The following is a 12,873-nucleotide window of genomic DNA, read 5'->3' as shown; positions in this document are numbered from 1 at the left end:
AAACCCAGTGCCATTGTCCTTGGCTTCTCAGCAACCCTCATTGTCCGCCATATTCAGAGAGTCCGGGTTTTTCCCCTGCTTTTTCAGTCACAATCCAGCTGGCCTTGGTGAGCTCCCAATAGATCAGCCACATCCTTTTGTATTAGGTTTTCAAACTCTTCAAATGGCCCTTAATTTTAGCTCTCTCTCTCTATGTATTCCTTTCCCCATCCATCTCTCCCTTTCACCTCCCCATTTGATCCCTCTGTTTCAGCCCCCACCTCCCATCCATCTATAACTATTTATTCTATTTTGCTTTTCTAGAGAGATCTATCTGTTCACTCCAGTCCTTTACTTTATGTCTGTGGTTTATAGATTGTGGTTTAAACAGCTAATATCTACATGTAAGCAAATACACAGTATATTTGTCTTTCTAGTTCTGGATACCTCTTTCAGGATGATTTTTTTTTGTCTTTTATAGTTATCCATTTACCTGTCATTTGCAAGTTTTTTTTCAGCTTCTGAGTAATATTTTCTTGTATAAGTGTACCATATTTTCTTTAGCCATTCTTCAATTGAGGAACATCTAAGTTGTTTCCAGTTTCTGGCTATTATGAATAGAGCAGCAATAAATATGGTTGAGCATGAATCTCAGTGATAGGATGAAGTATCCTGAAAGACCCTCAGAGAGTGTCTTTCAGTCTGGGGAGACCCTTCCCAAGGAACAGCGAGGCCAGCGGATGCAAACAGCAAGAGGTTTATTCAGGTACCTGGGGCATCCAAATCTCTCGGAGGACTGGCGCGCTGTCAGGCTGGGGTACCGGGTTTTTATAGGGTAAAGGGAGCAGAAGCGCGGTTACAGAAGCGAGATGCATAGTTACAGGGTTTTCATTGGTCAGTTTGAATATGGCCGAGTTCAAGTCGGGACAAGGTCCCTGGTTCCTGAGAATTCAGATATGGGCTGCCTTGGCTCTTGTCTAGGGCAGACAGGGTGTCTTTCTCGGTATTCACCATTCCTCCCCCGGCCCAGCCACAGGTGTCTCTATCTCGTTTTGGCAGCTTCTAAACTGCCCTTTGTTAAAACCCTGAATATTCAGTACAAGCCTTGCAAAATGGTGTTACCGGTGCTAAGTTGTTTAACAAGCTGGGCGGGGGAGTCTTTCATCTGGTGCTAAGCTGCTTAGCAAGCTGGATGGGGGGGGGGCGCTTTCAATCCTTTGGCTGTATACCCCAGAGGAGTATAGCTGGATCTTGAGTTAGATCGAGTCCCATCTTCCTGAGAAACTCCACGTTGATTTTCATAGTGACTGTACAAGTCTGAACTCTACCAGCAATGGAGGAATATTCCCCTTGCTCCTTATCCTCCCCAGCATAAACTGGCACTTGAATCATTGATCTTAGTCATTCTAACATGTATAAGATGAAATCTCAAAGTCATTTTGATTTGCATTTCCCTGATGTCTAATGACCATGTTGGATTGGTCTTTTCAGTATCTAAGGAGATGATCATGTGCTTTTTGTCTTTCAAGTTGTTTACTTGGTAGATTACATTTATCAATTTATTATTACTGAGAGGACTTTCTTTTCAATTCCAGTCTACTTAATGTTCTGGATGTTTCTTGTATCTTGATAGATGTCTTCTTCTTTAGATTAGGGAGATTTTAGTCCATTATTTTGTTGGAAATATTTTCTGTGCCTTTGACTGCATTCCATTTTCATCCTCTGTCCCTATTATTCTTAGGTTTGGTCTTTTATTGTCCCAGATTTCATGAATGTTTTGTGTCGGGATTTTTTTTTAAGATTTAACATTTTTTTCTTTGACCATAATATCCATTTTTTCTTCATGTCTTTAGTGCCTGAGATTCTCTCTTCCATCTTTCATATTCTGTTGGTGAGGCTTGCTTCTGAGGTTTCTATTTGAGTACCTAAATTTTTCATTTTTAAAGTTCCATGAGTATGAGTTTTCTTTATTAATTCTATTTTTATTTTCTTGTTGTTGGGCCTTATGAGGCTTGGGCATGAGGCCGAGTGTAACTTCCTAAGCCTAACTTGAGTTTGGTGAGGCCTACTATAACTTCCTGAGCCTAGCTCAAGTTTGGAGACCTGTTTGGCTACTCAACCTAGGCCTGTCTCTGCTCAGCCACCGCTAACATGGCAGAACATTATTGACCCTTGTTCCTTGCTTTGCTTCGACCCATCCAGGCTTCCCACGCCCTGTCTCAGCCTATATAAGTTCCTGCCGAATGCAATTAAACAAGATCCTGCTTTGACAGACTTTTGACAGACCCAACTCAGTGTGTGTGTGTGTGTGTGTGTGTGTGTGTGTGTGTTCCCAGTGGCTAGTAGGGAGGACCATTTTTGAGGGATTTGTTCCTTTTCTCTTTAAGGATCTTCATTATATACTTAAAGGATAAGTTTTTTTTTTTCTTGTGCTTCAACTGTTTTGCAATATTCAGAGTTTGGTGTGATACAGTTTCTGGTCTCTAGTCAAAACATTATCCTGACTGTTATTTTGGTTTTTTACTGGTGTCTAGGTATCTGGGTTTTGGAAGATGGTAATTCTAGGTGCTGATACCTGGTGTTGTCTTTGTTGGGTGGATGGATGGATAGTTTGTCCTTGGTTTCTGTTTCCTTCTCTGGTTCTTGTGGCGACTCTGTGTTGCCTGGTGGGGAATTCCTCTGGGATCCTAATAGATGCAGTCACTGGGGGGTTCTAGATAAAATGTGTTTCTAGGTATTGGGAGCTGACACTTAGGAATGGAAATGGCCTGACGGGCACTGAGGGAATCCACAGGAGGGAGAAAAGCAAGGCATTCCAGCCAGGACCTGCTTTATCCCCCAGCAATGGGAGCAGAGAATTTCTAGGTATTGGGAACTGACACTTAGGTGTGGGGATAGAGTACAGAGGAGCTAGAGCAAGGCGTTCCACCAGGATCTGCTTAGCCATCTGGGAATTAGGGCAGAGGGAGGAATTGGAGGGATGGAGCTGAGAGTAGCCTTCTGGTTCCCAGGGAATGATTACTAGGGTTGGAGGCTGGGAGGAAGTGAGTAGGGGAAGATCTGTGTGATCCACTGCAGATGGGGGAAGAGTGTGGAGGCAGGATGCAGCAGGCAGTCTACAGAGCTGGGGGTGACTTAGGGTCTGAGGGAGAGCTTGAGATCTACAGTTAGCCTTGCTTCTCTGGCTGGAGTCACAAATGACTCTTGATTCACAATTTGAAGAAAAAAGCAGTTTTAATGAATTTTATAACATTATTTATTGGATTTTATAACATTATTAGTTCTTATAGACCTCTTAGAATAATATTTGTAGGGGCTGGAGAGGTGGCTCAGCAGTTAAGAGCATTGCCTGCTCTTCCAAAGGTCCTGAGTCCAATTCCCAGCAACCACATGGTGGCTCACAACCATCTGTAATGAGGTCTGGTGCCCTCTTCTGGGCCACAGGCATACACACAAACAAAACATTGTATACATAATAAATAAATATTTTTTTAAAAAAGGTTCAGGAATTCAACGTCATCCTGGGCTACATGGGACCTTATCTAAAAAAAAAATCAGAGTAGAATAATATTTGTTACATGGCTTATATATTCAATAATGTTATCCACAGTAAGTGTTATCTGCCATTTTTTAACTATAAACACATCAGAAAAATAATTCAAATTATTGTTATTTTGTATTGTGATAAGATGATGGCAATTGTTTCCTCAGAATGATATTCATTTTTGGGTCATAATGTATGATTTTCATAAAATAGGACTTTCAGAAAGAACCTCAGTTAACAAAATATATTAATGTTTTTGATGTAAAGCCAAAATATTTTTCTATAAATTATAAACAACTTTCTCATTTAATTTATTACATCTGCATTATGTTTGTTTCAGTATAGCAGAGACAAGGAAAGATCCTAAATTGCTGTTCTAAATGATTTCTGCTCCTTGGCATCTGTGTCTACTTACCAACAGAGTATTGGCATAGACAGTGTTTAGTTTCAGACATTCAGGTGTGCTAGCTATTCAAACGTGGCATGTAATTATTTTCTCACATTTTATATTAAATTATTACATGATCAGGTAGAGTGAAATGAAGTGTTATAGGGATCATCCCTGTTTAAAAAATTAGAAATTTTTAATTTGTACCTAATAAATGAACAGAACCAGCCATTAAACATCTTTTATTTTACAGGGAATTAGTGATGGTATTCCTCTATTAAAGGCCATCATCCCCCCAAATCAATCTCGTTCTTTTATGTCTCAAGGAAGCCCTGAGTTACTGGTAAGTTTATGTACACCTACTTCTTACTACTATGTTTACCAAAAATAGGAATAAAGTAAAAATATTTCTGTTTCATCTTTAATATGTGAGGATATACACATGCACCTGGAGGTCAGAAAACAACTTGGGCAAGTTGGTTCTCTTCTTCAGTGTGAGAAGAATTGAGCTTGAGTCCTCAGGATTGGTGGCAGGACCTTATGATTCTAAGCTACATCACTGACCCAATAAAAAACTTGAAAAAAAATTTAGTATATTTTAGTATATAAATATTTTGCTTGTTTGATATATACTGCATGCTTGCCTGGTTCCTGCAGAAGTCAGAAGAGGGCATAGATTTTCTGGAACTGGAGTTCTAGATAGTTCTGAGCCACCAGATGGGGGCCAGAATTCAAACCTGAGTCCTCTGGAAAACAGCCAGTGCTTTTATTCTTCTGAGCCATCTTTTCATCCCCTAAAAGAATGTTTTTAAAATAATCAAGAAAACTAGAAGAATAGCTTTATGGTAGAGCACCTGCCTAGCATGTATGAGGCCGTAGGTTTGATCCTCGGCATTACAAAAAATGAGAAGTTTGTTATGAAATTATAATTTCATAACATTTGATTAATTTGAATAATTTGATTAAATATAAAAATGTCTTCTTTATATTTTGCTTTAAGTAGTTAATATAATTATTACATTTATCTAGAAAAATAAACCTGTGAAAATAGCTAGGAACCTTATCACCATAGCTATAATAGCAATAATCAGAACTAATACAGATCTTGTTAAGGTATTCTTCTAGGGCATTTCAGTGAGTGTTTTACCCAATTTTTTATTTAGCCTACCCAACAGCTTTGTGTAGTAGGCACTAGTATGTTCCTTTAAGAAATTAAATCTCAAAAGTTCCATGCCTGAAATCACAGAGCTAGCAAGTAGAGATCTGAGACCTTGGCATATGAACTAATCCTAGGTTTGTCTTATTCTAATTCTGTGACTTGGGTGTGATAGAAATGTGCTGTAGCATAGTTAACAGGAGAGACTTCAGAATTAAATTGCTTTTTATAATGGTATATATTATAATATATATTATAATGCTTGATTAGAAAACTATTCTAGAAATATATACAATAATAATGATAGTAGTTTTCAATGGTAAGACTCTATAGTTTTCATCTTTAAAATTTAAGTGTTTTTATGGGGCGGGTGTCAGATTTAAGGCAGGGTTTCTCTGTGTAGTTATGGCTGTCCTGGAACTTGCTATGTAGACCAGCCTGGCCTCGAACTCAGAGAGATCTGCCTAGAGAGATCTGCCTGCCTCTGCCTCCCAACTGCTGCTAAAACCAATTTTTTTTTGTTAAGTTACCTGAGTTGGGGCATGGGTATTGTGTTGTTTTATAATTGAAAGAGTAAAAATCTTTACACTTTTAAAAGCAAGTACATACTAAGACTATTGCTTCAGGGACATTGTAACTATAAACTCTCCTGATTTGGACTAAGTGATGATTATATCATATTTGTCATGGCAAAGTTAACCTTTAATTTCTTCTGAATGTTAACATTAATGCTAATAACCTGAGAATTTAATATGATAGCTAAAAAATAACTATTCTTACAGTAAGGTGTAAATAGATAGTTATTTCCACTTAAATTATTTAGGATTTGGCTTCATGTATCTTACAGTATTCGCCTAATGATAATGTCAAAAATCTGTGAGCATCTGGCTATTTTTAGCCACATTCTTGAATATATTTTACTTGAGTTTTCATATATTCTTTTTCAGATAACAGTAAGCATTAATTATGTTATTGGAACCCATGGATGGCTACCTTATGACAGAAATATTTCTAACTACTTCACATTCATCAAGGATCAAACTGTAACTAACCCAAAGTAAGCAGACGACAAATGGGTTTTTGTTGTTTTATGGTTGGGTTTTTTTTTATTTATTTTTTTTTGTTTTGTTTTTCCCCTAGACCAGTTTTCTCTGTGTAGCCCTAGCTGTCTTACTCAGTAGACCAGGCTGACCTTGAACTCACAGAGACCCACCTGCATCTGCTGGGATTAAAGTGTGCTGGGATTAAAGGTGTGCACCACCACTGCCCAGCGATTCCTGTAATTTTTAAAGTAATGCTTTGAGAAAACGATTTTCTCTTCTTTTTCACTTTTCTTCCCCTTCTCTGTTTTTAAGATATAACCTGACAGTATTTGGCATTCAGACATGGCTGAATTTCTGTCATAACAAGTATAAAATAAAATATTATATTGGGAATGGTAAATTGTCATATTATTCTTTCTTTACTACTTAAAAATAATCTTCATTTGGGTTTTTTATTGATTTTTAATGAGCTCTACATTTTTCTCTGCTCCCCTCTCTGCTTCTCCCCTCCCCTTCAGCCCTCTCCCAAGGTCCCGATGCTTTCAGTTTACTCAGGAGAGCTTGTCTTTTTCTACTTTCCATGTAGATTAGATCTATGTAAGTCGCTCTTAGGGTCCTCATTGTTGTCTAGGTTCTCTGAGATTGTGATTTGTAGGCTGGTTTTCTTTATGTCTAAAAGCCACTTAAGAGTGAGTACTTATGATATTTGTCTTTCTGGGTCTGGGTTACCTCACTCAAAATGATGTTTTATAAGTTCCATCCATTTGCCTGCAAATTTCAAGATGTCATTTTTTTTCTGCTGTGTAATACTCCATTGTGTAAATGTACCACATTTTCCTTATCCATTCTTCAGTTGAGGGGCATTTAGGCTATTTCCAGGTTCTGGCTATGACAAACAATGCTCCTGTGAACATAGTTGAGCACATGTCCTTGTGGCACGGTTGAGCATCCTTTGGGTATATACCCAGAAGTGGTATTACTGGGTCTTGCTGAAGGTTGTTTCCTAATTTTCTGAGAAATCGCCATACTGATATCCCAAGGGACTGTACCAGCCTGCACTCCTACCAGCAATGGAGTAGTGTTCCCTTTACCCCATAACCTCTCCAGCATAAGTTATCCTCAGTTTAAGATGGAATCTCAGTGTTGTTTTGATTTGCATATCTCTGATGATTAAGGATGTTGAACATTTCCTAAGTGTCTTTCAGCCATTTTAGATTTCCTCTGTTGAGAGTTCTCTGTTTAGGTCTGTACTCCACTTTTTTATTGAATTATTTGTTCTTTTGAGGACCAATTTCTTGAGTTCTTTGCATATTTAGAGATCAGACCTCTGTCTGATGTGGGCTTAGTGAAGATCTTTTCCCATTTTATAGGCTGTCATTTTGTCTTGTTGACTGTGTCCTTTGCTTTACAGAAGCTTTTTAGTTTCAGGAGGTCCCATTTATTAATTGTTTCTCTCAGTGTCTGTGCTGCTGGGGTTATATTTAGGAAGTGGTCTCCTGTGCCAACGAGTTCAAGTTTAATTCCCACTCTCTCGTCTATGAGGGTCAGTGTGGCTGGCTTTATGTTGCAGTCTTTGATCCATTTGGACTTCAGTTTTGTGCATGGTGATAGATATGGTTCTATTTTCATTCTTCTACATGTCGATATCTACTTATACAAGCACCATTTATTAAATATCCTTTTTTCCATCTGATATTTTTTGCTTCTTTGTCAAAAATCAGGTTTTCGTAGGTGTGTGGATTAATATCTGAATCTTTGATTATGTTCCATTGGTCCTCCTGTCTGTTGTTATGCCAATCCCAGGCTGTTTTCAGTACCATAGCTCTGTAGTCGTTTGAAATCAGGGATTGTGACGTCTCCAGAAGTTCCTTTATTGTACAGGATTGTTTTGGCTTTCCTAATTTTTTTGCTTTTCCATATAAAGTTGTTTACCATTTTTTCGAGGTCTATCAAGAATTTTGCTTGAGATTTTGATCGGCATTGCTTTATTTGGATTTTTAATTGTTGTTGCTTTCAGACAGGGTCTCAGTATGTAACTCTAACTGGCCTGGAACTCTCTGTAGAGACTAGACTGGCCTCAAACTAACAGCAACTTTTATGCCTTTCGAGTGCTAGGATTAAACAGCGCACTATCCTCCTGTCTGAGAAATATTTTATTGTTAGTAATATTCAAAGTTAAGGAAAAGTCTAAAATCCATTTATGTTTACAGAGCTCAGCGAACTGTGAATGGTCCTTTTGCTCCAGGGCTGGAAATCACTTCCAAGCTGTTTATAGTGTCACATGATGCAAAGTTGCTCTTCAGTGCCGGACACTGGGATAATAGTATCCAAGTAACATCACTTACCAAAGGCAAAATTGTCTCACATAACATCCGACATATAGGTAAGAATTAACTTTTCCACAAAACTTGTTCTTCGGGGTTTTTTAGTTTTAATTATTCAAGTTTTCTTTTGTGTGTATTGAGTGTTTTGCCTGCATGTATGTCTATGTGAAGTGTCAGATCCCCTGGAACTAGAGTTACAGATAGCTGTGAGCTGCCATATAGGTGCTGGGAGTTGTACCTGGGTCCTCTGGAAGAGCAGTCAGTGCTCCAACCCCTGTTTTTTTTTTCAACTGTATAAAAGTGGTACATGCTCCTGATAGCTTATTATATTGGGGGTACATTCAAACATCATATAAATTAAATATATTTTCATATTGCACTAGAAGGTATTAAATCAAGTTTTATTTAGATGTTAAACAATGATTTTGTTGCCACATAATAAAAATTTGTCATCATTCCATAAAGACATTATTAACAGTAAAGTATGAGTTAATTGTTGAATATATATTAACATCTTATTATTTCAGGCGTCAGTATAAGAATAAAAGCTTTTTTCTCAAAAAACTTGTTAAATGAGGGTAATGGAATCTGTTGCTCTCTACTGCTGATTTTTCTTTTAATTTTGTTAAATAGCATTTTTTTCTTTTATCTTACATTCCGACCACAGTTTTCCCTCCCTCTTCTCCTCCTAACCTCCCCCCCACACACACACACATACCCTTTGTCTCCATTCAGAAAGGGGCAGGCCTCTCATGAGCTTGAACAAAGCATGGCACATCAAGTTGAGGCAGGACCAAGCTCCTTCCTTTGTCTCAAGGTTGAGTGAAGCAGTACAACATGGGGATGGATGCTAAGAGCCTTACAAACAGATCAAGCAACACAGCTACCACACACATACAGAGGGTCTATATCAGTTCCATACAGGTTCCCTAACTGTTGGTCCAGAGTCCATGGGCTCCCACGAGCTCAGGTCAGCTGTCTCTGTGAGTCTTTACCCCCTTATGTCATGAGCTCCCCCCCCCCAGCTCCTAAAATTCCTCCTCCCTTTCTTCATCAAGACTCCCAGAGCTCAGGCTAGTACTGATTGTGGATCTCTGCATCTGTTATCAGTTACTAGATAGAACTGTTACTAGTTACTAGTAATAGTTACTAGTCATCAATCTGATTTTATCTACTGGTATTCTAAGGTATCACTTTGTGTAACTGTTAAGGGACTATTCGGAAAATTGTTTTTAATTTATGAATTTGCACCATAATATATATAGTATCTTTTTATTTGTTTGTGTGTTTGTTGTATGTGTATGAGTGTTTTGTCTGCATGTTTATCTGTATACCATGTGTATGTGGTGCCTACTGAGTCTAAAGAGGTCAACAGATCCCCTGGTACTGAATCAAACTTAAATTCTCTGGAAGATAATCCCATAAATTATTAACTGCTGAGCCATCTGTCAATTTCCTGTACTGTTTTTAAGGACACATTCCATACGATAGCACTTTTTCAATGGGAAGAGAATGTGAATAGGGTGAGAGAGAGGAACACATAGCAGAATTACCTATGACTCCGTTCTCAGTTCTCTGACAGCCCACGATGCTAGATACAATGTCAGCACTTAGCACATGAACGGTCTCAATGAAGGCTCTCGGGATGACTTTGATCCTGCAGGTGTCCTCTGTTACTCTGACCTGATGGTTTTTGTTACATTTAATTATTTTTGGAGGGGTATTTTGTAGGGAGGGTCGGGGATAGCACATATATGTGCACTTGGAAGTTACATGACTGCTTGCAGGAGTCAGAACTCTCCTCCTATGTGTATCCAAAGGGACTAAGTGCAGATCACCAGTCTTGGCAGAAGGTTCCTTTTCTTGCTGAGCCATTTTGCCAGCCCTGGCTTAGTAATTATTTGAACATTAACTGAAACTGCCCTCAAAGTTCTGTTCTGTCAAAACATATCCATTTTATTTTATTTTTTCTTCAAACAGATATTGTGACTTGCTTAGCTACAGATTACTGTGGAATACACTTGATTTCTGGTTCCAAGGACACTACATGTATGATATGGCAGATAACACAACAGGTAATAATAAATAACACATGTTATGTTCTTGGAGTGGGATAACAAGTTTTTCTCTGATAGTAAATGACATTTTGAGCTCAGTGAGAGATTGTCTTAAAAATTGAGTAAGAGAAGTGATTGAAGATATCATGGGTGTCATCAGCCCCTGGTTCCATACATACATGCATGGGCAAATGCAGCCCCTGTCACACATGTCACTACACACTTTCTCATACAAAACCCTCTTTAAAATTCTGTGGTAGTCTTACTGAAAATTGTTCTTAACTGGACGTGATGTGGATGATTACAGACTCGGGGCCTGAGCTTTTTATTGTTCATTTTTGAGATTATAACTTAATTATACCATTTCTTCCTTCCTTTTCCTCCATCCAAACTTTCCCATATACTCTTTTCCACTCTCCTTCAAATTTCTTGACCTCTTTTTTCATTAATCATTATTACATCTGCATGTGTACATATATATATTCCTAAATATAACTTGTTGAGTCCGTATGACATTACTTGTATGCATTTTTTAAGAAGTAACTGTTTGACACCGGACAACCAGTTGGTTGTGATATTCCTGGGAAGGACCTCTCTCAGTTTTACTCAGTTACCTGTTATTCTTTGTGTAGGGTTGAGACTCCGTGTTTTTCCCGTCCAGTTTGGCGTTTTCATTGTTGTCACTCTATGTTCAGCCTCCTTTTGGGCAGTTGTACTGATGATACTTAATGGGTGTAGCTTGTGGTGCTACTAGGAGACACAGTCCCACAGCCAACTGTCTGATTCTGTTGCTTTTGTACTCTTTCTACCTCATCCTTTGCAATGATCACTGAGCCTTATGTGCAGGAGTTGTTTTATAGATGTTTGTGGTTTTTCTGTCACAGTCTCCTTCTGTCACAAAGAAAAATTTCCCTGATGAGGGGTGAAGACTTACTTGTGAGTATAAGGACAAATGTTTATAGATTGTTGTTAGGGATTCTGCTGGTTTAGTAAGTTAGGGATTGTAGATTCTCCTCCAGTAACCATGAAGCTAGTAACCCCAAAGCTAGTCTGGTTTGCACAACAATACTCTAAAATATGACACAAAGAAAATCCTGTCTCAAAAAAATTACAGAAAAACATAAAGAAATTTTATTTCTGTGTATTGACATTATTATAATTATTCTTATACAAAAATACAAAATACCTTTTTATTATTTGTCTCATACCCTTTTAATTTCTTTGGATAATCCCTTAATCACTTTATTTCCATTTGTGTTCTATACTATGCTATATTTACTTCTGAATGGCACAATTTTACTACTATTTTGGTACTTTTAGAAGAATGTTCATTTCTTACTTATTTTCACTACTATGAAGGAAAGTTGTGCAGTAACATGATCGATTGTTGTATGGTTATCCTTTTTTTGTTTTTTGAGACAGGATTTCTCTGTATAATCCTGGCTGTCCTGAAACTCCTTCTGTAGACCAGACCGGCCTCTAACTCACAGAGATCCACCTGCCTCTGCCTCCTAAGTACTGGGATTAAAAGTGTGCACTACCACCATCAGCGATGTATGTTTATCTTATTTTCACTAACTTTACCACATTTTTAAATTTATAATTATTAACATTCTTGTATTTTCTGACCCTAAAGTATCTATACCATCATGTGATCTAGAAATAATGGTCACTCTCCCAATTTTCCAATATATTGTTTTATTTTATTATCTTATTACATTGCAGTAGAGTTAGAACACGATAGTGAAGATCCTGATTTATGTCTGATTTTGATTGAAAATGACAGTACAGTTTTGCCACTTGATAGTGTTTGCTGTCAGTTTTTATCAGTATTGTGTTTTATATTTAGTTATTTTCTATCTTGGTAACTTTTTAATTTTAATGAAATTCCAAACTTATAGAAAAGTTGCAAAAACAATACATTTGTACCTTTGTCTTAACATTCTCAATATCTTTCCCCTTTCAGCATGTTTATTTTTCTCACTGATTTAAATGTTGGCAGTACCTCCTATTCCATTGATAAGATCTATGTATGTCTTCCAAGAGCAAAGATTTTCTTTTTAAATTTTTATTATGGTTATTTATTTACGTGTATGGGGGTAATGCATACATGCCATGGTGCATATGTGAAGGTCAAAATACAACTTTTGTGGATCAGTTCTCTTCTTCCACCATGGGAGGTTCTGGGGACCAAACTTTGGATATCATGCTTGCTAGCAAATACCTTTACATACAGGTCCATCTTTTTTATTTTAATTTATTTATTTATTAAAGATTTCTGTCTCCTCCCCGCCACCGCCTCCCATTTCCCTTCCCCTCCCCCAATCGACTCCCCCTCCCTCGTCATCCCAAAGAGCAATCAGGGTTCCCTGCCCTGTGGGA

General features: G+C 37.8%; 1 protein-coding gene across 1 annotated transcript in view; it reads left to right on the top strand.

Moving 5' to 3' along the window:
* Window positions 1-12,873, top strand: part of Nbeal1 (neurobeachin like 1) — a 113,058-nt gene that overhangs the window by 80,843 nt on the left and 19,342 nt on the right. The window contains exons 35-38 of the mRNA XM_026786168.1: window positions 4,165-4,254; window positions 6,015-6,124; window positions 8,321-8,493; window positions 10,415-10,509. Of these exons, the coding sequence (XP_026641969.1) occupies window positions 4,165-4,254; window positions 6,015-6,124; window positions 8,321-8,493; window positions 10,415-10,509 (468 nt within the window). The remainder of the gene's footprint in view (window positions 1-4,164; window positions 4,255-6,014; window positions 6,125-8,320; window positions 8,494-10,414; window positions 10,510-12,873) is intronic.

The sequence above is a fragment of the Microtus ochrogaster genome, linkage group LG4 (genome assembly GCF_000317375.1).
Source record: "Microtus ochrogaster isolate Prairie Vole_2 linkage group LG4, MicOch1.0, whole genome shotgun sequence".
NCBI lineage: Eukaryota > Metazoa > Chordata > Mammalia > Rodentia > Cricetidae > Microtus > Microtus ochrogaster.
The sequence above is the reverse complement of the archived record's forward strand: the minus strand, read 5'-3'. Positions and strand labels throughout refer to the sequence as shown.